Source organism: Ictalurus punctatus, chromosome 3, assembly GCF_001660625.3.
Source record: "Ictalurus punctatus breed USDA103 chromosome 3, Coco_2.0, whole genome shotgun sequence".
NCBI classification, from domain to species: Eukaryota; Metazoa; Chordata; class Actinopteri; order Siluriformes; family Ictaluridae; genus Ictalurus; species Ictalurus punctatus.
Window position 1 is genome coordinate 2,681,098 of NC_030418.2, and position 24,110 is coordinate 2,705,207.

General features: G+C 41.1%; 1 protein-coding gene across 3 annotated transcripts; it reads left to right on the top strand.

Annotated features, from left to right (window-relative positions):
* The first annotated feature begins 1,526 nt into the window (after positions 1-1,526).
* LOC108263689 (rab11 family-interacting protein 2) lies at positions 1,527-22,557 on the top strand. 3 transcript variants are annotated; one of them, XM_017464736.3, is made up of 6 exons: positions 1,527-1,736; positions 1,916-2,546; positions 11,631-12,043; positions 13,446-13,770; positions 15,441-15,522; positions 18,281-22,557. In XM_017464736.3, exons 2-6 carry the CDS (start codon positions 2,194-2,196, stop codon positions 18,509-18,511), a joined length of 1,404 nt encoding a protein of 467 aa, XP_017320225.1. In that variant the 5' UTR covers positions 1,527-1,736; positions 1,916-2,193; the 3' UTR covers positions 18,512-22,557. The 3 variants fall into 3 exon arrangements, with proteins under 3 accessions (XP_017320225.1, XP_017320224.1, XP_017320226.1); XM_017464735.3 differs by having other exon boundaries at positions 1,527-1,703; XM_017464737.3 differs by having other exon boundaries at positions 1,527-1,684.
* The last annotated feature ends 1,553 nt before the right edge of the window (positions 22,558-24,110 follow it).

Sequence of the window (24,110 nt, forward strand, 5' to 3'; positions counted from 1 at the left end):
GACGTGGAGTTCCTGTTACTACCCCAACGTTGATTTTTTTTCCTATAACTGCACATCCTGGAGTGTTTTATCGCTCTTATATCACAGCAATTTTCTGATTACTATATTTATTTATTAAAGAATGGGTTTTTTTTATCCATTTATAGTTATATACATTTAATGCTATGGAACATCAACGAGTTCCTGTTATCACGTTATCTTTTAGAAATAAAACTGACATGCGCCACATGGCTGCCTCTGCCAGGAGGTTAAGCCTTGGCCACGGAGAGCGCTTCCAACAATATGCTGACTTGAAAAACAAACGACTAAAGAAATGGTCAACGGAAACAAAATGAATGTCTTGCAAATGCCGGTATCAGTCTCTGGATTTGAAGTTCATTGGAAACTTGTGGTCTGAAATGAAAAGCGCTGTCCACATGTTGTACTTCTTGACCGAGATCCTCTACACATTCAGTGCTGTTACACCACATATTAACTGGATGGATGCCAATACTTTTGAAGTAAAGTTTTTTTTTTTAAATGCACTTATGAAAAGGGTGTTTTTGTTTAAATGTTAGTTAGTTAGATACACACTATTCCCGGGCCTCCCTGCCAGCTCCAGCAAATCACTTCAGCTGATGTCTTGTTTTCAACCAGCCCAAAAAGTCCGATGTCACACCCCTCATCATCTCCCTCCAATGGCTTCCTGTAGCCGTCCACATCAAAGTCCTTGATGCTCACCTACAAGACCTTGTCTGGAACAGCACCCAGCTACCTCAACACTCTCTTTGAGCTTTATGCTCTGTCGCGCAACCTGTGATCGGTTAACAACCGACGCCTGGACCTTCTTTTCCAGAACCTTCAGACTGACAGTCCCTCAGTGATGGAATGAGCTTCAATGAACCTCAAAGCTGAATCTGTCACTATCTTCAAAACACGGCTGAAGACCCACCTTTTCCCTGAACACTTAACTAACCCCTAACTTGTCTATAAAACTATATTCATTCATTCTATATATTCATTTGTGTTCGTTGTTATAATGTTTGTTTGTTTGTTTGTTTGTTTGTTTGTTTGTTTATTTAACTATTCAGTATGATATCAATATCAAGCACAGTTACAAACGTAAATACAAATACAACATAAATACAAAATTAAATTTTGGGACACCAAAAACAATTAATACATCAGAATTAAACTGCCTGGTGTAGTGAAATAAATGAACTATAGAAAGCATATCAATAATAAATAAACATATAAATCCATAGATTTTTGTCCAGGCGAGAAGACCAGCAGTTTCCACGGCAACGGAGGAGGAGTTTGAACTCTGGCTCGTGACGACATGGACGGAAATGCGGAACCAGGAAGTTGAATAGTACCGATTTGAGGCGTCTTTTTAATATCCCTACCTGCATTCGGATCAATTCCGCCTTCCGCGCTACACCGTTGGCTAGCCATAGCAGTACTCTGATTGGACAATTGTCTCTGGCGACGGACTTTTAGCGTATCGTAGAGCTAGAAGCCGGGATTACTTCTAGCCAATCCCAGAGCAGAAGGCGGGACTTGTACGAATATGGGTGGGGGAAATGATAACGCCTTGTGTTTCGGACTGTCTCGTTATTTGGCTGTAAGTTGAATTGTTGTGGGACAAATAAAAAGATTTTGTGGCGTGGAAAACACGAGTTTAAAGGGAAGGAAAGCACGCGAGGTAAATGATTTCGTGTCAGGTATGTTCGCAGTGTGGAAATGATGATTTAAAGGTAAAGAAAAGCGATTCGAGTGCTGTATTGATGTATTGATGTATTGACAGTGGAGTAGAGATCACTCATGTGAATCGGTTCCCATAGTAAAAATCCTTATCTGGTGTATATTATTAAATACAGTATTGTTAAATAGTATTTCTCATGATTTGTGGCTTTCTTGTGTTTTTCTTTGTCAGGTTGGTTGCTTGTGTTATGTTGGAGATGCTGATGAGGCCATGGCCTAAGTGAGGAACCATGCACATTAAACTGGACCTATTTACTTTATTATCATTGATGTGCTGGTAACGTTTGGCTTTTCACTAACATCACTATTCTAAATGATGTAACACTCATGATCCACCCCTGATCAAGCCATGAACCCGTGATCTTTGAAGTTTTCCACAGTATTTAGTCATTAAACATCATTAAACCCCCTCCCACCCCAACCCACCCCACCGTCCGTCCGTCCGTCAGAATGTCACTGGGCGAGCAGTCGCAGAAATGGTTCCCCACACACGTCCAAGTGACCGTCCTTCAAGCCGCAGGGCTCCAGGCGAAGGGCAAGAACGGCACCAACGATGCCTACACGATCATCCAGCTCGGGAAGGAGAAATACTCCACGTCGGTGGCAGAGAAGACGCTGAGTCCCATGTGGAAAGAGGAGGCTTCGTTTGAGCTGCCAGGGCTGCTGGTGGAGGGCAACCCCGAGGTTTATGAGCTGTGTCTCATAGTGATGCACAGGTCTCTGGTCGGGATGGACAAATTTCTGGGCCAGAAAACCGTCAGCCTGAACGAGGTGTTCGACAACAAGGAAAGAAAGAAGATCAAGTAAGTGTTGTGCTTTCCACTGCGTCGGACGTTCCACAACGTTCACCTGTAACCATAAACGGATAAAAAGTCATTCTTTCATTAAAAAAAAAGTTGTAAAAGTAATGAGACACTACAGGATGTTCTGTTATTGGAAAATTGATCAGTAATAGTAACTCTACAGTCAAGCTTTCTGCGAGGGTTTTTTTTATTTTTTAGCGGAGTCTCCAGAGTCACTGCTGTGGAACAATCAGTAGGTTTTCCATCATGAGAAAGGCTTGTTTCTCAGCAATATAACCAGCCATGTAAAGCCATGTATTAACACCAAGAAAGAGAAAAAAGAGGGAAGCGCTGTTTAAAGCCGATATTGTGTAAGTAATAACAGGAAAATTATCAACTTCAGGGTAGTAACATGGACTCCGCTTCACGTTGGACCGCATCACATCGACCCCCTCGTTGGTTATTGTCAACAAATGCACGTTAAGTTCAGGGCGTCAAAACCACTATTATCTAGCTCAATATTTCCCAACTCTCATATCTGGATGGTCCGCATTTCGGCTCAGCTTGGAATGCATTTCATATCAGCTATTCAGAATTCTTAATTTCTTTAATTCAGATGTATTCGAGCGTCGATAGAGCAATGACAGAGTATCTGGGGAATCCTGGATTGGAAAGCACTGACCTAATTGACTGGAAAAGCAAAGGAAGCCTGCTGATGTGTCAAAACGAAGCTTTCTGTTGAGTCATAGGAACTCCCCACCCACTCGCCGACCTTTTTCGAAAAACACGCGTCCTGTTGATGATGATGATGATGATGATGATGATGGCGGACCCAATTATATTTATGCAATACCAATTTTACTTCCTTGCTTCGGAGAATTCAGATTATACCCCCAGCTCGAGCTACCCTTGGTAAACCACAAATTACCATCAGACTCGCACGTGGAATCGGGGTTTTGCCCACTGTAGCCATTGCAAGTCACATCATGCAGGCTGCATGCTTTGTTTTTGTGGCAGTTTAGTTTCCTGTGTCAGTGATTGTCAATACCTGGTTGTTCAAAACCAGCCTAACGACACTATCGAGAAGGTTCCTTCACTTCAAGTCTAGAAAAATGCCAGGCCAGGAGATTTCCATCTATATTTGTGTGGCAAAGTGTAGAAATTAGATTTTTTTCCCCCCCTTGTACAAATTACCTGGAAGATAAATAGAACATGATAAAAACAGCAACAAAAAAATTGGGTTAAGCCATGGCCTTTGCAAACATTTATTAAGACGCTGCGAAAGCCCATTTGGAAAACTGACTTCCGGTCCAGAATGCTTGTTTGTGTTTGGATGTGCTTCCACAAAACACACCACGTGGTGCATAAAAAAGTCATTTTATAGACTCTGTATGGACCACCTTAGATCCAGGGGGCGGAGCCTTGTGAACATGGGCGGGAATCTTTCAATTGTAAAACCTAACCTAAATTTTCAGATGCTACAATCACAAAAAAAAAACCTCGAAATCCCGTACATATATCGATCTAGAGTGATGTGTACAGTAAAATCTTTATCATTGGATCAGTGTTAGTCATATCGTCCAGTGCTAATGGGGAAGTCTATAAAATGAGTACTGCTGAAGTTCCTTTTAATCAAGCGTGTGCTGTTCAGTAGAAAGTGCTGCCTGGTAGTCCGGTGTTGCTAAATCTTGACTTGTATGTCGGTGCTTGTGGCTGCACAATGTGGACCGAAATTGCATGTTATGATTACATTGCAACATGGTGGTATGCTTTGCGAAACATGTCAACAAACTGGTAAACACTTCATGTGTCGCGCTTGAACATCGGGCTGCGGTAGTTTGCACCGGAACGAATTGGTCTTGGATCACACCGACGCTACGATTTATCAAAAACCTATATTAGTATTGCAGTCACAACATCACAATACTAATTAACAAGCAATATATCGTACAGCACTGTTAGTTTAGGTTGAAGTTTATGCGCTTGCAGTAATGTTATGGTTTCTATAGCAACATTTTATACATTTAATGTATAAAAAGTCTTTATTGGTCACATATACGTTAGAGCAGAGCGAAATCGTTTTCTTCGCATACCCCAGCCTGTCAGGAAGCTGGGGTCAGAGCGCAGGGTCAGCCATGATACAGCGCCCCCTGGAGAAGAGAGGGTTAAGGGCCTTGCTCAAGGGCCCAACAGTGGCAGCTTGGCAGTGCTGGGGCTTGAACCCCCGACCTTCCGATCAGTAACCCAGAGCCTTGACCGCCAAGCCACCACTGCCCCCCCATTTGTTTTTACATAACGTTTATGGAAGGAGTCTCCAGTGTCAGCAGTAAAGCGGTAAGTTTTCTAACACGAGAAAATCCTCAAATTTGAATAAGTTTCTTAGTAACAAGCTGCAGGAGGATAAAAGAAAGGCTGGTGAGGGAACAACTGCTTATAGCTGTTATAACAGGTTCTAACTTATTAACAACATCAAATGTAGCTGTAAATGGATAAAAAGTATGTATTGGTTTTTTGTTGTTGTTTTTTTTAAAGCACTTTGAGGCTTTATAGGACTTTGAGATTGTAAATGGTGGTCTAACTGATTACATTTTCTATAATAGCAAGCCCCAAAGCACACATCTCAAGTTCCAAATTTGGTGGTGTGGGGGGGGGGGGGGGGGAGTCCCAGCTAGCCAGTAGTGTGTCATGTGGTCAGTCAGTGTGGAAAATCTGAAGCGAAGAGAAGACGGCGTGTGACACGCCTGCTCATAGCAGCAAGTCGTAAGCAGATGAACAAGTTCGGTGAGGATAATTAAAAAACAATTCAGCTTTCTTGCCGGTCTGTCTGGCCTCACTGAATAGCAGGTGGATTATCCTCAGTGGGCGTTCAGAAACAGCCGCAATCGGGCGTTCGCACATCTTCATATCTGACTTCCTGTTCACACAGTAGAGGCTATTCTTGTTTGAGTTTATGTGCATTGTTAGGTCTATTAATAATCCTCATCTTTAACTCTGGCTCAGCCTTTAGGTCTAGCGGGCGTCGAAACTTGACCTGATTTGACAGTGACCTATTTCTGTGAGCATGATGATCGTGTATTTGACGGAGAAAACTAAAAAGCATGTCTACAAGTTGCTTTGTATAAGCGTGTCTGCAAAAGGTTGTACAGTGGCGCTGGGACGTTTGTAAACCCTTTCGAATCTTCTGTATATCTACAAAAATATGACCTCCAACAACATTAGATGTCTTAAAGGTAGCCAAAGAGAACCCAATTAAACAAATGAAACACAACTATTATACTTTTTCGTTTATTTATTGAGGAGAAGGATCCGATATTCCATATCCGTGAGTGATAAAAGTATGTGAGCCTCTAGGATTTGCAGTTCATTTGAAGGTGAAATTAGAGTCAGGTGTTTTCAGGCAATAGGATGACAATCAGGTGTGAGTGAGTGTCGAAGTCTGATCTTCGCAACACGTGTGTCATGGCACGAACAAAGATTTCTGAGGACCTCAGAAAAGGAGTTGCTGATGCTCACCAGGATGGAAAACGTTACAAAAAACCATCTCTAAAGAGTTTGGACTCCACCGATTCACAGTCAGACAGATTGTGTACGAATGGAGGAAATTCAAGACCATTGTTATCCTCCCCGGGAGTGGAGACCAACAAAGATCTCTCCAAGAGCAAGACGTGTAATAGTCCATGAGGTCACAGGATAACTTCTAAGCAACTAAATTTCTCTCTCACATTGCGTAATGTTCGTGAGTTTTCACCATCAGGAGAACACTGAACAGCAATGGTGTGCATGGCAGTATTGTAAGGAGAAAGCCACTGCTCTCCAAAAAGAACATTGCTGCCCGTCTGCAGTTTGCTAAAGATCACGTGGACGAACCAGAAGGCTACTGAAAAATTTTTTGTGGATGCGTGAGACAAAATAGAATTTTTTTGGTTTAAATGAGAAGGGTTATGTTTGGAGAAAGGAAAACACAGCGTTCCAGCATAATAGATTGATCCAATCTGTGAAACGTGGTGGTGGTAGTTTCGATGTTTGGGGCTCTTTTGCTTCATCTGGGCCAGGACGGCTTGCCATCATAGATGGAACAACGAATACTAAAGTATACGAATAAGTAAAATTTTAACAACATCTGTCCGTGATCTGAATCTCAAGAGAAAGCGACTCATGCAGCAAGATAACAACCTTAAGCACGCGAGTCGTTCTACCAAAGAACGGTTAAAGAAGAATAAAGTTAATGTTTTGGAACGGTCAAGTCACAGTCCTGACCTTAATCCAATAGAGATGTGGAAGAACCTGAAGCGAGCAGTTCATGTGAGGAAGCGCACCAACATCCCAGAGTCGAAGCTGTCCTGTACTGAGGAACGGGCTAAAACTCCTCCACGCCGACCTGCAGGACCGATCAACAGTTACCCCAAACGTTCAGTTGTTGCAGCAGTTATTGCCGCACAAGGAGTCGCACCCGATACTGAAAGCAAAGGGTCACATTGTTTACTCACAGATATGTCATACTGGGTCATTTCCCTCAATAAGCAAACGGCCAAGTATAATATTTTCGATCTCATCTGTTGACTCGGGTTCTCTCCATCTACTTTTAGGACTTGCGGTGTGAAAATCCGACGACGTTTCAGGTCATATCTTAATTCTATATTCTAAAGGGATTGCAGACTTTCAAGCACCACTGTAAACGTTAATTTAGTGAGAAGTTCAGCCCTTCAGTATTGGTTGATTACTTACAAGAAGATATTTGTCTAAGTTGTTGAATTCTCAAATCTGATTGGTCAGAATGTGTATATTATTTTCTTATAACAAGCCCTCCAGTCAGGTTTTATTCCTTATAGGGATGTTACGAGAACCGGAACATAAAGTCCACTGTCCCAAAGTCTTTCCAAGGCACTGACACTGGAGACTCCTTCCGTTGGACCGGGCGATAAGGCGATATAATATCGATATCATGATGAATTTATGTCACGAGTTATTTAAGTCAGCGTTGAATAGGATACAGGGCTGTTACATACTGGAGTCTGTGAAATACCAGCACTATAATAGACTTACACACACACACACACACACTGCAGAGGGAAGTGAGAGCTTTTTTTTTTTCCACTCCTAAGATGAAGCAGAAGCAGACGAAGACAGCTGGCTACCAAAGTACCTTATTCTTCATGTGCATGCATGAAGGTATGAAAAACTCTCACAAAGGCAGGTCCCATAATTCAGTTCACCAGGTTCATGACGTCGGACAGAACCGTCACTCCGCCCGAGGAACGTGTTTACAAACGTCTGTCTCGTAGCTAAAGTATTTCTTTACGCTGGTGATGAAGTTTCCGGGGTTAAATTTATCATCCGTCATGCAAATAAGCAGCCGTGAATAACGTGGAATGAGTGATATTTTGAGCTCGAAATAAAAAGGATGCCGTTTTCTTCAGTAGTTTTTGTAGTAGTTTTATTGGCACCCCATGATTACGGTCTGATTTAGAGAGACTAAGAGCACTAAGCCACTCCTTTGGCTTATTTACGTATTTATTTTGTACATTTTAAGATGATTTATATTCTTAGCTTTGCTTATGCCGCAAATATATTCAACTCTCCAAGACTTTTTTTTTTTATTTTATTTTATTTTAATTTTATTTTTTTATGGTCTTGTGTGCTTGTCATCATATTTAACTGGTTTTGTAACTGCTTTTTGGTTTTTCTTCATGGTTATGGATGACATGTTCCACGTGTGGAAGAATACAGTTTCTAGCTCCTGAGAGCAATTTGTAAAAATACGGCTTGTTGAATTATTGTTAATGGACACCAAATAATGTTAGGACATTGTTTGTTTGGATGATTGTTGGTATTGGAGGGAAAGGCAGTCGGGGGTGAAAGTTTGAACCGTGGTGCATAGATTCCTCGAAGGGTGCCAATATTTTTAACCTTAACTGTATTTCCAGGCAGACTGACTAGCCGATGGTGGTGAGTTTACTAAATGGTAATGCTATTTTTAAACACCTAGGTTTATTTGAGCTGTTTAAGCAGAGGAGCCAGCAAGCGATTAAGAGTCATTCACACGTAAGCGATGAAAATCAACCGAAGTCGAATGAAACTTTCGGCCCTAATTATAAGTCAGATATTAAATCCCGACTCGCCTAATCTGATCACAGGGTTACTCTGACACACGAGTACACCTTGACATGGGTTCTAATTATCGCACACCTGCGCTTGTGGAGCGTGTGAATTTTCCCGGCAGCCCGTGCGGCGTGGGAGGATCGCGGCCCCGGGGTTTTATCTCGTCCTTGGCTCCTACGCGAGGAGAAAAGGACGGCCTCGCCTCATTTTTAAAGTAAAACAAAAACATCGCGGCGTTTACTATCTCCGACGATTCCGATATTTAAATACCCGAGTTGGAAAATAATACGAGATCCAAGATTAATAATCTGAAGGCTGACTTGTGACCCGGGTCATAATGAACTCCAGGTCTGTTTGAGATACCACCGGATGTTGCCGACCTTACGATGCAATGGAGAGACGACGCGATGCGATTTAACGAGAATGGGTTTGTAAATAATCAGCATTTGCCATGCCAAACCGTCCCAGACATACCAAACCTAGGTTAATACGTGTGTGTGTGTGTTCAGGGTTTGCTTTTAATGCAGTCAGGTTGATCAGGTTTTGCGTTTGATGCCCTGGGGGGAAAAAATGATAGGCGGTCCCCGCGTCTATATCTATAACATGAATGCTGTTGACTCGGTAGGCACTTTGATTGACAGTTAAGTAGAGATGCATCCTTGTCCCGATTGGCTGGAAGATGCTGGACCCGATTGATTGTTTTCCCCTCCCATTTGAGTTCTTCTTTTTTTTTCTTTAATGCAGATAGCGTATCGCCTTAAAAAAAAATTGCCAACCCCACCTTACAACGTCACGTTCGGAGCATAATACATTACCGTTTCTATAGTAACAACATACACGTACGGCGGACGCACCACGTAAACGGATTTAGAATGTGTTTTCTGTAAGGAGATGTTTATTTCACATGTACGGAAGGAAGGAGTCTCCGGTGTCGGAGCTTTGTAACAGTCCGAGGTAAAGCTGTAACTCGTAAGACTTTTCCACCATGGGAAAGTCTTCAGGGACAGAGACGTCATTTCTCACTCTCACCTTACGAGAGTGAAACCGTAGTCTAGAACCATCCGAGGGACCATTTTACTGAGAGTGTATACAAATTATGAAAGTCCTGCAAAGAAGGGTTGCTCAGTGGTTCTTTGGATTAGTTAACCAACGTCATGTTCTACCAGGGATTCTATCCAGAATATTATTATGGGATGTACAGAAATGCAGGATCGGGAGATTCGAAAAAAGGATGCCGCGGTGTTTCGATGAAATGAAAATGCTCTTAGAAACAAATCCATCTAGCTTCCAAACAAGTTCTTCAATTTGTCCGTCTGGGGGAACCATTGAAGGTCCCGTGCAGAGCCCGGCAGCATGTGGCTTTACTTTACGCTACAGTTTGAAGTAGAACACCTTACCAAATCTGCTTATAGAGAAGAAAATCCATCTGGCAAATAGCTCTTCAGGTTGCTAGACGGAACTTGTATACATTTTGTGAAATCACCGTGTGATCAAACAGACAAGACGTAATGCTTTTTTTTTTTCTTTCTTCTTCTTTTTCTTCTTCTCTCTGTCTCTGTTTAAGCCGTCAGTTTCATGGCCCTTTGGCTTGAAACAGTTTCTCTCACCGTCACAGCCTTTTAAATGATTCAGCCTGCATCTGAATTGGCGCGAGTCTGCCCGAGCGCCTTAAACAAGCCGTTACAACAGCATAATTTATGTTTCTATCTAGAAATATTCTTTTTATAATCTCCCGATGCTGGCGTGAGGAGCGAGGGGGAACAAAGGCCAGATCTGTGCAAATGTCACCTTCTTTTTGCCGAGTTATAGCATCAATCACATTACTTCCAGGGGAGAAAGCAGGAGAGGTTAAGCAAACAGGATCTGCGGAATGGGGGGCGTCTTATTTCTCGTTCTTTATGTGCCCCGAACCAGCGCAGTTACCAGGGAATTATGTTTATCCCCGCTATAATATGCGTTCTCAGGCATTTCAAATGGACTAGTCTGTGGATTTAGGTGAAGTGAAATTGGGTTTCTCAGCAGACAAACATATTGCCCTTTTGTATTTTTCTTTTTATGAATTATACATTGGCCTTGGAAGAGGCACTTTCCATTGTGGTACTTTTGATGAAGAGAAAGAAGAAAAAAAAAGGAGAAATGAAAGTGTGATGGGGTGTTTCCATTTCATTTCATGACGCTGAAGTGCACGTTTTAAGACGGTAATTCACTGCTCTGTCGCGCACAGACGCTTCTCTTGCGCTGATGATCACTTGTTTTCTAACTCTGTGAAGCAAATGTGCGCTTTTTTTCTTTTTTCTTTTCCCTTTCAAAAAGTATAGTGGTGATGATGTAATGGAATGCTCTAAGAGTTCCAGTCCATAGACCAGCATGAAGTTTTGGGTTTAAGTGGTTCTACTCTCACTATTAGTCACTTAGACACTTACGTAGGAGTTTGGGCTGATTTCTTTGTTTTTATAGCGCGGCACAACGTTAAACGGGACTGTAATGTATAGATGGATAATGTGAATGTAACTCGCCGATAAAAAGCATGATGTGCTCTCTAATCGGTATTCTATAAGAGGAATAAAACACTTCGGGACGGGCTTCAGAGTCGTAACGGTAATTCTGCGTTATATTGGACTACATCACACCACCCCATGGTTGATTGTTTTCCTATAGTGGCATGCCCTGAAGTGTTTTTTTTTTTTTTTTTTTTGGGGGGGGGGGGGGGGGGGGGGTTTCCCTTACAGAAATAAAACTTTAAAATGAGTCTAAAACTTTCACTTGCAGTTAATATGAAATTATATATATATATATATATATATATATATATATATATATATATATATATATATATATATATAAGTAGTATACCAAGAATGCTTTCTCTTCACGATGCACCAGTCATACTGCTATATCATCACAATCCGAAAATGAGAATTGAGATTCCAGAGTGTTCCAGTGATATAAATATTGTCAGTATATCGAACGTATACGTGATGTTTTTTTTGTTCCCGTTCTCCTCAGCTGGTACACCCTGGATTCCCGTCCGGGCAAAAAGAAAAAAGAGCGAGGGAAGATCCAGGTGAGCATCCAGTTCATGAGGAACAACATGACGGCCAGCATGTTCGACCTGTCCATGCGCGACAAGCCGCGCTCACCGTTCTCCAAGCTCAAGGACAAGGTGAAGGGTCGTAAGCACGACTCGGACACCTCTTCAGCCATCTTGCCTCGTTCGGCGCAGTGCGATGCTGAATCCCAGCTCCCTCAACACGTCTCCGACCAGAAACCTCCGCACAAGACTAGTACGCTGGAGCCCAAACCCAAACGCTCGCTCCTCCCCGGGACTCAGAAACTCTCAGCTGCGCACTCCATGTCCGATCTAGTAGGAACAAACTTCAGGCCCAAGACGGACTCTGTGAACTCCATGGAGGAGAGCGGTGAGACTCTTGTTCTCTTTCTAACCTCGGGCTTGCTGAAGAATGTCCAGGTGTCCCCCGCCATCTGAGTGGGTTGATGGGTGTTATTAAAGAATACATTTTAAACTGAAACACCTCCATTTTAAGGAGTAAAGATTTTATGCACTGTTTATTCTGTTTGAATGGAATCTTGCTGCGTCTAGCTCGTCTGTACGATCGCTCGGTCTGATTCTAAGTGAAGTTTAACTGCGTAAAATACGACTCAGTCCTGATGTGACTTGAATTCAAAAAGTGAGTCAAAACATTCTAGGAAGTAAGATATTCTGGATATCTGGATTTTAAGAACAGCAAAAAATACATCAGGATCAAGGTTTGACCCTCAATAATCTCAAAGCAGACATTAGGTGGGTGCTATGGCATTCCATTTGGTTGCTAGGGTGTTGCTAGGTGGTTTCTCTGGTATTTCAAGTGGTTGTTAGGGTGGTGGTAGGCAGTAGCTATGAAAACCCAGGTGGCTGCTAGAGTATTGTTAGGTGGTTGCTGTGGTATTCGAAGTGGTCGCTCGAGTGTTGCTAGTTGGTTGCTATGATACCCTGGGTTGTTGCTAGGTGGTTGCTATGATATTCCATATGATATGATATGGTTGTTCAGGTGTTGCTACGTAGTTTCTGTGGTATTTCAAACGGTTGTTAGGGTGCTGGTAGGCAGTTGCTATGAAAACCCACCGTGGTTGTTAGGTCGTTGCTGTGGTATTCAAAATGGTCACTAGGGTGTTGCTAGGTGGTTGCTTTGATACCCTAGGTGGTTGCGCTGGTATTCCATGTGGTCACTGGGATTTTGCTAGGTGGTATTCAAAGTGGTTGCTCGAGTGTTGCTAGGTGGTTGCTATGGTATTCCATGTAGTCGCTATGCTTTTACTAGGTGGTTGCCAGGGTTTTGCTATATGGTTGCTATGATATTCCAGATGGTTGCTCAGGTGTTGCTACATAGTTTCTGTGCTATTTCAAGTGGTTGTTATGGTGTTGCTTGGTGGTTGCTACTGTAGGGTTTTGCTTGGTGGTTGCTATGGTATTCCATGTGGCCACTAGGGTTTTGCTAGGTGGTTGATGTGGTATTCAAAGTGGTTGCTAAGGTGTAGCTAGACAATTGCTATGTAATTTCAGATGGTTGCCAGCATATTTATTTGTTGTGATCATGTTCCAGGGCGTGGCTGAAGTGGTAGTAGGTATTTCTAATTGTCTCCTGTATATGTGAAGTAACATAGCCTCATATCATCTAATGGCAAGACCGGCAAAACGTTCTCCATGTATTCCTTATGGGGAAAAATGTTGCACGTCAGGTTTAACAGGAAAATATCTGTACATTTTTACTTTATCTTTACTTAATTTTAGATGGAGTTGCTGACTTTATGTCCCTGATTCAGGTGGCATTCCTCCTCACCGCCGCTCTCAGAGCGAGATGCCTGGTTACCAGGATGGCGAGACGGCGGGAGACCCGTTCCCGGAAATGCCGCAGAAATTCGCCACGCTCCCGCGCAACCGCAACCCCTTCGAGTCGGACCAGGGGCAGCTGTGGGACAAGAAGGAGAAGAAGGAGAAGGTCAGTTTGCTGGAGCGCGTGACGGGAAAGAAGGAAGGGAAGAAGACGAGCAACGGAGGGCGAGCGGGAAGTTCAGGGGACCTTCGCTCCCCAAATCCTTTCACCACTGAAAGTGATACTAACCCCTTCCTTCCACATCACATGCCCAGGTACAGTGTGCACAATTTTCCTTCAAAACTGTTCTGGATGTCCTCCTCCCACAGATATATAACATAGAAGGTATAAAGTCAAATCCTGACTCACGGCCGTACATGAACACGTCGACAGGCGTTGCGAGTGCTGAGAGATCATAATCAGCCTGAGATCGAGAAGTATGCGACAGCTCTTCCTATGCCTGATTATAATCAGACACCAGAAACCAAAGAAACTGTTATGTCAGGAGTTGAAAAATAAGTTATGTTGTTGCCATGACAACAACCCGAGGAACTTTTTGCGTGACCAGTTTTTTTTTTTTCTCTTTTTTTTTTTTTTTTTTAAAGAAAGAAAGTGAGAACAAGTGAAGAGTCATGAAGAATTGCAATCGTTTCGAATATAGATGCGGTCAGTGACTTTTACTGGCAGTTAAAATAAAAATGATCTGAAAGACATTGCGGTCACTAAGCAGACTCTCGACAATATCTTGACGCTATAAAACGGATGCTCAATGAAGGGATTTGTTCTCAAAACCAGAAGTAAGACCATGTTTTACTGAACTCCAGCATCTACGTACATAACGATGTGGTAGAAACTTGGGCTAGTTCTGAAGTTCCCCCGGACCGGAGTCTGGTACGGCGTTCCATCTATGCGGGCTTAGCTTCCGGGAGTCTTCCGAGCCCCTGTAATGATATCTCATAGAGAGATAGACAAGTCAATTAAGCATTGCACTGCAGGCTAGTCGTACTCGGCAGAGCTCCAGGTCAAAGGTCAGTCCAAAAAAACAAAACCCCATTATTCACGACCGATGTACGTCCTTACTGACTGAAATGAACCCGGATGTCAGAACCGCACGTCTTACCATTGAATTGAAATCTGATGTCAGAGGTTCGGATACAATAAAAATTCGTACGTAACGCGTAAAAGTCAGCGATTTGTGAGTTACTGTTACCACCCCGACGTCGACTATATTCCCAATCGCAGCACGTCCGAAACGTTTTAGCCCTCTTAGAAAATAGCGATTCGCCCACAATAGCAATATTGATTCGTTACCATAACGACAAGCTGTAATATTCAACGGTTTATAGTTCTAGTTAACGTTCTGGAAAGACAGCTTTACCTTTTGAAAGCGCCGACACTGGAGACTCCTTTCCAGAAACGTTAAATACATCCGAGCTATTATCGAAACGGTAACGTATTCGAACGGGCGCGTTAATATCGGTCAGCTGATGATCACCCGCTGAGTACATTCGAATATCGGCGTTTAATTCATTCTTCAAAAACATATTGACGTTTTCGAAATGTCTGAGGATGCCGTATCATCATAAGAACGTTATCAAACGGATGAAATGTATTCGCGTTGTGTTCTAACGCGCTAATTCACAGGATTTTATTCAGAACTTCGTCCCTTTCGAAATCCACTCAGACCTCTAAACCGGTGTCTCTGTTGTGGTCACTGAGCCGAAGTGATTCGCAAGAAATAGAAAGGTAGTTTTATGTAACGGCGTAGGAGGTGAGAAATCGAGAAGCTGCTCTCCATTTCCTGTGTGTGCTTCATGCCTCTTTTCTGTGACAGGTTTATGGCCATACGTACACACGTCTGTTTATCCTGTGTGACAGAAGGCACTTTCACTTGAGTCATTATTAAAGTGAGAGTGTGTGTGTTTCTTCTTGTGCTGTTTTGCAGCGATCAGGGAAGAAAAAACATCAGCAGCGAAGACTTGAGTAAGAAAACCGTTTCCCCGGAGAAAAAACGAGGAAATAAGACCGTAAGTTTTATTATTATTATTGTTATTATTATTATTATTATTATTATTATTATTATTATGTCATTTTATCAAACTTTGAGTAAAAGTGTGTGTAAATGAGACCCGATGTGTGTAAGTGATGCTCAGAGTTCCATTTGAGGGCAATGTTAAATATTTCAATACGGCGTTGTAAGGAAACACAAGGGGATGTGCTGTTCTAGCAAAGTAATCAACGACAAAGTGGATTATTTTCTAATAACAGTGCTTTATTCCACATCGCAGTAAATTGTGAGTTTATTAAATAACTACTTGCACGCTTTATTCATTTATGGTTACGTTTAATGTCACGGAAAACATGTTAGTTCCTGTTATCACGTGCGTTATAGGAGCTATAAATAGTCGTTCCATCAACGGCCTCTTTTTTTTTTTTTCCTTTTTCCTCTCTCTCGCTCTCTCTCTGGGAAATTATTAAGGCTGTATTAAAAAAATTGTAAAAAATGCTGCAGTTTGTCATAATTACGAAGGAAACATTTTTCAGACATAAAGACGTCAGATTTCTGAACGCATTTCTCATATCGTGTAAATTTCTTAAGTGTCCTCAATCTGTGCGAGTACAATGTACAGCTGCTGATAGTTTGGGGTTTGTTTGTTTTTTTTCTTCTTCTTCTTCTTCTTTTATATTTAGATTGAAAAGGAAAAAGTTCCAACTTGCCAAAACTTTTAATGAATCGTTTATTGGACGTAGCAGTAGCCGACGCGGATCTCTGCCACGGTGTGACTCGTGACACTTCGCTTCGAGTAGCATTTATCTAATTAACAAGAGAAATAGCCAGCCATCATCTTTGATCTGCGTGTAATTTGAAATGCTACAATGTTATTAACGTGTTACTGCTTCTTGGCGTTTTTTTTTTTTCTTTTTCCCCTCTTCTTCTTTTTTTCGTGTTTTTTTTTTTTTTTTGTTTTTTGTGGCTACCCGCTGAATAATTGGGACGCTGACAACGATGTGCAATTTGGTGCTGATGTGACGGGTCAAACTGCGAGCGGCGTTAAACAAGGGCTTGTCGTAATTGTAATAATGGTTAATGTCATTACGTCCAGCGCGGCGGAGCAGCGTTTAGCTCGGCGAGACAGACATTGAAATGTTGTTTAAATGGTTACCGGTGCTGAAAAATGGCTTTCGTAGCGGCACGTCTGCGAAAGGACCCAATTAAAACGCGAGGGGGAGGACGGCGGGTCACGCCGTTTGAAAGGATCCGTGTTTTACATTTCCCAGCACAAAGGCCCTCATTAGCTCCAGTAATGAGACAACTGGAGAATGCCAAGTGCAGGTCTTATCTCACAGCTTCTCGCAGATCCGCTCGTCAGCGCTTCTCCGGTTCATGGTCGTTCCCCTGCCACTTTTCTTCTTCACACCGTGTCCGTCTCCCTTTCGCGTCTCCTTTTTCCTTTGTTTTGTCCTGATGGCTTTCATTTGCGGCTCGAGGTTTTTCTCGGCTAGCGGGCGACGGTCATCTGATGCGATGTCTGCGTCGATCGTGACAGTTTTACTCGTAAGTGTCGGATTCGAGGTTAACCCAAGCAAGCGCTCGTCCGGCAAACGTCGAGAAGTTATTGCAGCGCTCTTTTGTAGTCTTTGCTTTGGCAGTTTTATGAAGCTCGAACAGTCTTTGTTGTTTCCCCAGGGAAAAGAAAAGGAATGTCAGTAGCTTTATCTTTATTATTGTTATCGCACGAGGCTAATCTTAATTGTTGCTCTTGTCAGCAGAACGAGTCAAGGTCCCGGGTCAGGCGAAGGCTCTTGAGGAAAGGCCTAGAAATCCGAGCACTCATCCATCTCCCATAAACACCGAGCTCCTTAATCAGCCTGAGAAAGAGAGAGAGAGATCCTCCCCACGAGTCATTCGTTTAAAGCGCATCAGTGCGTTTTAACGAATTAACACGTTTATTTTCATAACGTTCCGACACGTCATTATTTTGTGCCGAGTTAACTCGGCGCTATCGTGACGCTATCGTGACGATCTTAAGACGCTTAAGGTCTGTCGTGAGTTTTTCCGACGTTTTTCATTCCTCTCTTGAAAGGTTTATTTAAAAGTTTTATCTGGCGTCTGCGGTATACGTAGAGCTAATTATACCACAGCTGGATTCTGATTGGTCAAAAGATTAGAAGTAGTGTATATTAATGCGCTCCTTCTAATACGTTGTTGTTTCCGTAGCAGCAACTTAGCAAAGAAATGTATCGTATACGGTTTAAATGTGATTTATTTATTTATTTATTTATTTATTTATTTTGGAAGGAGTCTCCAGTGTCAGCACTTTGGAACAGTCACCGGTATACTGTGAATTTTAAGATGGACGACTTGGCGGTTTCTTGAAACTTACACAGTTCTGCGGTTTCTCTGTAACAGAACGAGCAAATGGCTGTGGTATAAGCGGAATAAAAGCCAAATAACACGAATAAAGTCAACTTTGTTTTGGCCAACCTGTGGATTACACATCCTGAAGTGGATTATTTCTAACTTCTTGTTGACACAGAGACATGAAATTCCTCTCTCGGGAATTCGAGGAATTCCGTAGGCCTTTATTTGATATGCAGGACTTCACTGCGTCACTAGAGCCGGGCTGAATCCCGGTGTGACTCGTTCTACCGCTATACATAATGACGTCATGAACGGTGTCCCTTGAAATATTAAAACAATACCACGAATCGCTGCATGCCGCTCCAGCTGTCATCTTTGTGCTGCCGGAGTCGATCTGTATCTCTCGCTCTTTATTTCCTCAGGAGGCCGATCAGCTCCAAAGCAGCATGGCGGCGTACAGCACCCTGTCGTTCGAGGAGGTCGTGCAGGAGCTGATCAAGCAGAAGGAGGTGGTGAAGAAGAAGGACGCGCACATCCGCGAGCTGGAGGACTACATCGACAACCTGCTAGTCCGAGTCATGGAGGAGACGCCGAGCATCCTGAGGACGCCGTACGAGCCGAAGAGGAAAGCGGGCAAGATCTCCAAGAAGTAGACGTAGAACTTGGCGTCGTATCATTTAAAAACGGTACAAGCGGTGTTACAAGGAAAGTTACGACTGGCGATTCTGATTAACGGTGATCGTGTAATCACACATTAATCTTAGTTTACATGTTAATCAGAATTCGGTGACTCGAGATTGTATCTTTTTAAAAATCGGTGACCGATTGAAGGTCTTCTGTGCCAATGCCAAACACTGGCTAAGAGCTTTTTATTACGTCGTCTCTTGTTTATACACAGATATTTGTAAATACGTTTCATTTGTGTGGTGGTGTAGGAGAACTCATTGGATGCCACTGTTGCCAAAAAGGGTCAAAATCCCTCTTTTAAAAAATACTTTAACACGGAAATGTTTTTATTTACTTTTTAAGCTTGCCTAGGATTTCTGCAAAGATCATGTTTAACAGACACCACGGTACAAAAAGTCTGCGTAAAGACATCGCTGGCTAAATCCGTGCTAGCTGAGGGTGATGTCCTCATACGGTGATGGGTGTGCTTTGAGCAAGTTGTTGGATAGCTACCTGTCGTAGCGAAACGGACAGAATCCTAATCAATTCAGTTGACTAGCGGCTGTCAAGATGTCCCTGTGCTACAGTCTGAATCGAAATCTTTACAAATAATTTCTCCTTTTTCATATAAAATATCTATTGACCAGGCTGCCACACAAATATTTACCTTTTTTGTTGTTGTTGTTGTTGTTCTTTTATTTATAGCTAGCTTTAGCTAAAAGAAGTGTGTTTAAGAAGACCGACATTGCGATCACACACACCGAAACTGACTGTGACAGGCTGATTTTACACGGCACGAACAGGCGTTTAATCTACTTTTTCGTTCATAATGCAGTTCACTTCATAAAGCCTTTATGAATCATCTTCATACTCGACGTCACAGTGTGCGAGGGAGCATAATGTCGTGTTCGGAGGTGATGAGTTGTTAAAGGGTTGCGAGTACGAGCGGTGTCCGTTGTGTTTACTAAAAAGAGCGTGTCGTTTACCGTGACACCCAGCCCACAGTGTTACTTCACTGTTTATTATGGAACGGTTGTGAAACCCGTCTACCGTCGCTCCGTCCCGTTCCTCGGTACGAGTGTTACATCACCGCTGACGACGCTTCGGTTACAGATGCAGAGGTGCCAACATTTACGAGTTAGCAGTAGAATTTACGATTTTTGATCCTTGCTATGAAAGTACGAGAGACACCTGAAAACTATTTCAGATGAACGAGATTCACCAGGCGGGAAAATCCGATTCACCGAAGGGGAAAGGACGCAGGACGTGGAAATCGGAGGTCACTTTTATCCCGCTGCAAAGTTATCTAGTGAAGTTTGATCTGTGAATCTTGTGAGCCAATAGAAAACAAGTGGGCGGGACTGTAGTCTCTGGTGGGATAAACAATAGGGAAGCGACTTATTATTAAGTAGGCGAATTTTTGCTTCACCTCTGAAAAACACACAAACAGTTAGCAGAATTTTGCAGTCTTGTCCACCAGCATACCCATTCTAGGATTTTCTTGTTAGTAACGTTGGCACATCTGCAGAAATGTTATCACTACTGTCAGTTATTTATATTACTGATGATTTTTCAAGCAGGTACTAAATCGTAATTTTTATTATATTTTTTTTTGCTCAGTACTTGTTATGAAACAATACACTGGACTGATGCATAGTTACACTACTGAGTATTTAGCCTAACGTTGAATGAAATAAGGCTCATGCTACTAGGACTCGTCAAAAAATTTTGTACATTTTATCTGTACAAGTTAAAATTTAAAATATACAAAATGTCGTCATTTAAAAATTTCTCTCTTTTTTTTGTTTTCATTTATTGAGTGCCGATTGGCAGAAACTGAAACTGCTTGTTTACTTTTTGAGAGTTCGGATCTTTCAATTTTTTTTAATTGAAATTGAAATTTGAAATGTGGTCTGCCATGGAAATTTGCCAAAAAATTTTTTGTTACGTTTGATCAGTTTTATAAAATAGAATTTTAAGTCAAATTCACTTCTTACATACAAAAATTCACGTCGGAGCTGGAATTTTCGTCACCGATATTTGGATTTTAATTTGGTGACTAAAAATACTACGCTCTATTTTGACGTAATGAATTAAACGATGTTGGATTGTTTAAAAAAAATAAATAAATTATGCTGGCATATCTGGGATGACGTGCACATTTTCCGTAGATCTCTGAAAAGATTCATGCACGTTTCTCAGTTCCACTTCGGCCTGTTGGGTCCGACTCGGACTGACGTGCCCGATTTATGAGCGTGGACGTGAAGAAAGAACACACGACCATCTTTTAACGCGGACGTTCACCCCATCAGACGGCGTGTATAACCCGAAGTCATTCCTTGTGTAGGTGATTTTATTAGACTAACGACGTCAATCTTTAAAGTATTCAAAAAGTATTCAAAGTTATTTTTCAAAATTTTCATTCGTGCCAATTTTAGATTATTATTATTAATTATACTATATGCAATTTTAATTAGGTACCCAAATACAACTATCAATGATTTTTATAATTTGCCACTAAAACATGCGGATGATTGTTGGAGGCAAATGCGTTTCATTGGCTTATTTGTCAGGTTTTTATTACAGTATGTAAATGGTTAAGTGCAATATTGGCTTTAATGTTGGGTGGGGGGGGGGGGGTGAAATATGTGTGTTATGGTTCTAAAAGTTGGATAGTGTTGTATCAAGCCATCACGTGACAAGATCATGTTCTAACCTTCAACCTAGCACCAAGCAGAATGCTGCTGTGGTTTAACCCGTTCATTTCTGAAGTCATAATGCTATCTTGTCACCGTGACGATAGCGGATCCAAGACAGAGTTGTAATACGGTTAAACATCCAACACTTAGTAACTTTTGCTCTTGTCGTTTACATAAAACCAATTTTTTTTTTTAAGCACGTGGTGGTGGTAGCACACCCCTTAAATTATTATCGCTTGCTCCGCGATAACATTATAATTTCCTTAAACGCATCGTATTCACAGGCGTGGATGCTATTTCTTCCGCAGCTGTACATTTTGCGTAACATCAATCGCAAAACAAACGGTAAGTTATAAAGTCTCGCGTAAATAGAACGGAGTAAACAATTGATATTTATTCTAAAATTAACACAGCACATCCTGAATGGACGAAGGAGTATTAAGCATAAAAAGAAGTGCGGGTTAAATTATAGAACTTGAACCTCCGGTGGCTTTTCACTTTCCTGATTTAATATGTTCAGTGATGAGCTGGGAATCTGTTGATTTAATCCCATCGTATCGTGGACCCTTGAATCAAAACTAGAAAATGGACAAAAAAATAAAATCTGAACATGATAGGTGAGGTAGCGCTTAGACAGCACAGGGTAGTGTGTAGGAGAGTGTATTGAGGGAACTATAAGTGTTGCATTTACTTAGAAGGCTTAGAAAAAATGTACGATTGGTCTATGTATGTTTTGCACACGTCATTCGTGCCACCTGCAGTGTTACGATGTTGTATTTTCCTCTTCTCTTTTTATTTTTTTTTTTTTTAATTTTTTTATTTGAATCGATGTCTAGTTGACGAAATTGTGAATATTTGCAAAACACCAAGCAAACCAAAACTTTTCAATAAGGAAAAATGCCATTTTCCTCTGCCGTGTACACAATTTGAGTTTTATTTTAGTTCTCAGAAATTGAATTTACACTGTAAACCGATGTTTTCGGCTCCGGTCTTGTTTTTGACGCCAAGAATCGTCTTCCACGTCTGGAAAACAGCTGCACGGCTGTTAATCCCGATCAGTTGTGTGTAGATTTATACAGCACTTCCATGTACAGTAAATTGAATTTTTTTTTTTTTCTTTTCTTTTTTCTTTTCCCTCCTCCCTTTCATTCTTATTTACTATGCATCTTGGTACGGAGCTGCTGTTTAATACTCTGAATGTATTTTGATCAATCAGCAAAGCCTGTAATCACAAATGTGTCAACGTTTTTACTTCAAGATTGTTTTCTTTTTTGAATATTGCCGATTGTAAACTGGATTGTCCGATCAATTCACGGCGTGTTGAAGAGAAATGGTTCTCTGGGTTCTGTCCACTCAGCTGTATAATATACCATGATATCATTAAAACGTCGAGTGTTATGTACGCAGCAGAAAAAACGCCTCCTTTGGAATGCTAGAGCCAAAACAAAGGGGTTTTTTTTTCTTTTCTTTTTTTTTTTTTTTTTTTTTTTGCATGTTTGTTCCTATCACTTTTACTATTAGACACATATGTATGGTATTGTAAAAAGAGTCTATCCATGTGATGTCACATCCATAATTGTGCTACATACACAAGACACCGTGTGGTGTTGTAGGAAAATAATCAACTACAGCATGCCCCAAAGTGTTTTATTACATTTGCACCACATCGGTTTGTAATTTATTCGTGAACACGTCATGCTTTTTTTTTTTATATATATGTTTATACTTACATGTGATGTTATGAAACATCCATGAAACAATATTGTTCCAAACTATAAAAAAAAAAAAACTTAGCAAATGTAAAATTACAGGATTGTTACAAAGTGCTGACACTGGAGACTCCTTCCAAAACATCTCCAAAACACCGAAAACGTCACCGTAATCAATAATTACGTTTCTATAACTTTCATGTGGAATGTCCGTCATACAAGTCCCTAACGATAACATATATTAGAAAGAGCACGTTAAATATAAACCTGTAAAAAAAAATAATAAATAATAATAATAATAAAAATTAAATTATTCATCACCTTCTGACCGGTAAGAATCGAGAATTCGACGGTTCTGTGGCGGAAATATTTCTAATATATACATGAATTTCGAATATTGATTGGTGCTGTCCCTGAACGGTCATGTGACTAGAAATATTGACGCAATAATGCTACTTTTTGCGAGTCACAAATTTCACTGTACTAATATCTAATGAACTAGCAACTAATGCAATGATGAACCATAATTAAGACTCCATTCCACAACAATCATTTAAAAAATAATAATAATAATTCTAAGAACCATTCTTTTAAAAATGATTATTTTTTTGAAAACGGAAACACTCCTGTTTACTCTTTCCATCCTCTGAAACCACAATGGCATTTTAATTAATATTTTTCTCTTTTTTTTCTCCCTCTGGATGATATTTGATCAATGTCATTGGTATTATTGCTACTACGAAGGGCTGTTACAAGCAAAGTCTCCAAAAAGTGCGAATTTTCCTCGTATTTGTATAGTACGTCCCACATCATACTCTCAAATCACCTACTTTCCATGCATAAATATGAAAGTCGCTTTGTACATGCACAAACAGCTTTCATTGCCTTATGAAATTCTAGTCTTCTTTCTATTTTTTACATTTATTTATCAATTTCCAATTCCCATTTCTTTTAAGATGCAAAAAAAAAAAAAAAAACCCTGATACTGTGACTGAACTTCACTGTTATCACTTTAATCGCGTTCACTGTATAACTTCTTGTAAATTGGACCATAATCATGTTTGCTGATTCAGTGCTGAATATAAAGAGAGTTTTATTTCCTGGATAATGAATTCTTTTTACATTTTTAAACACTTGAAGTCCAATATAATTCTGTACAGTATGTGACACTATTAGAA

Bases quoted from the DNA above. Each gene is read 5' to 3' on its own strand.
- LOC108263689 (XM_017464736.3), top strand. From the start codon at position 2,194: ATGTCACTGGGCGAGCAGTCGCAGAAATGGTTCCCCACACACGTCCAA. The intron at 12,044-13,445 runs GTGAGACTCTTG...TCCCTGATTCAG, and splicing joins GAACTCCATGGAGGAGAGCG to GTGGCATTCCTCCTCACCGC. The intron at 13,771-15,440 runs GTACAGTGTGCA...GCTGTTTTGCAG, and splicing joins CTTCCACATCACATGCCCAG to CGATCAGGGAAGAAAAAACA.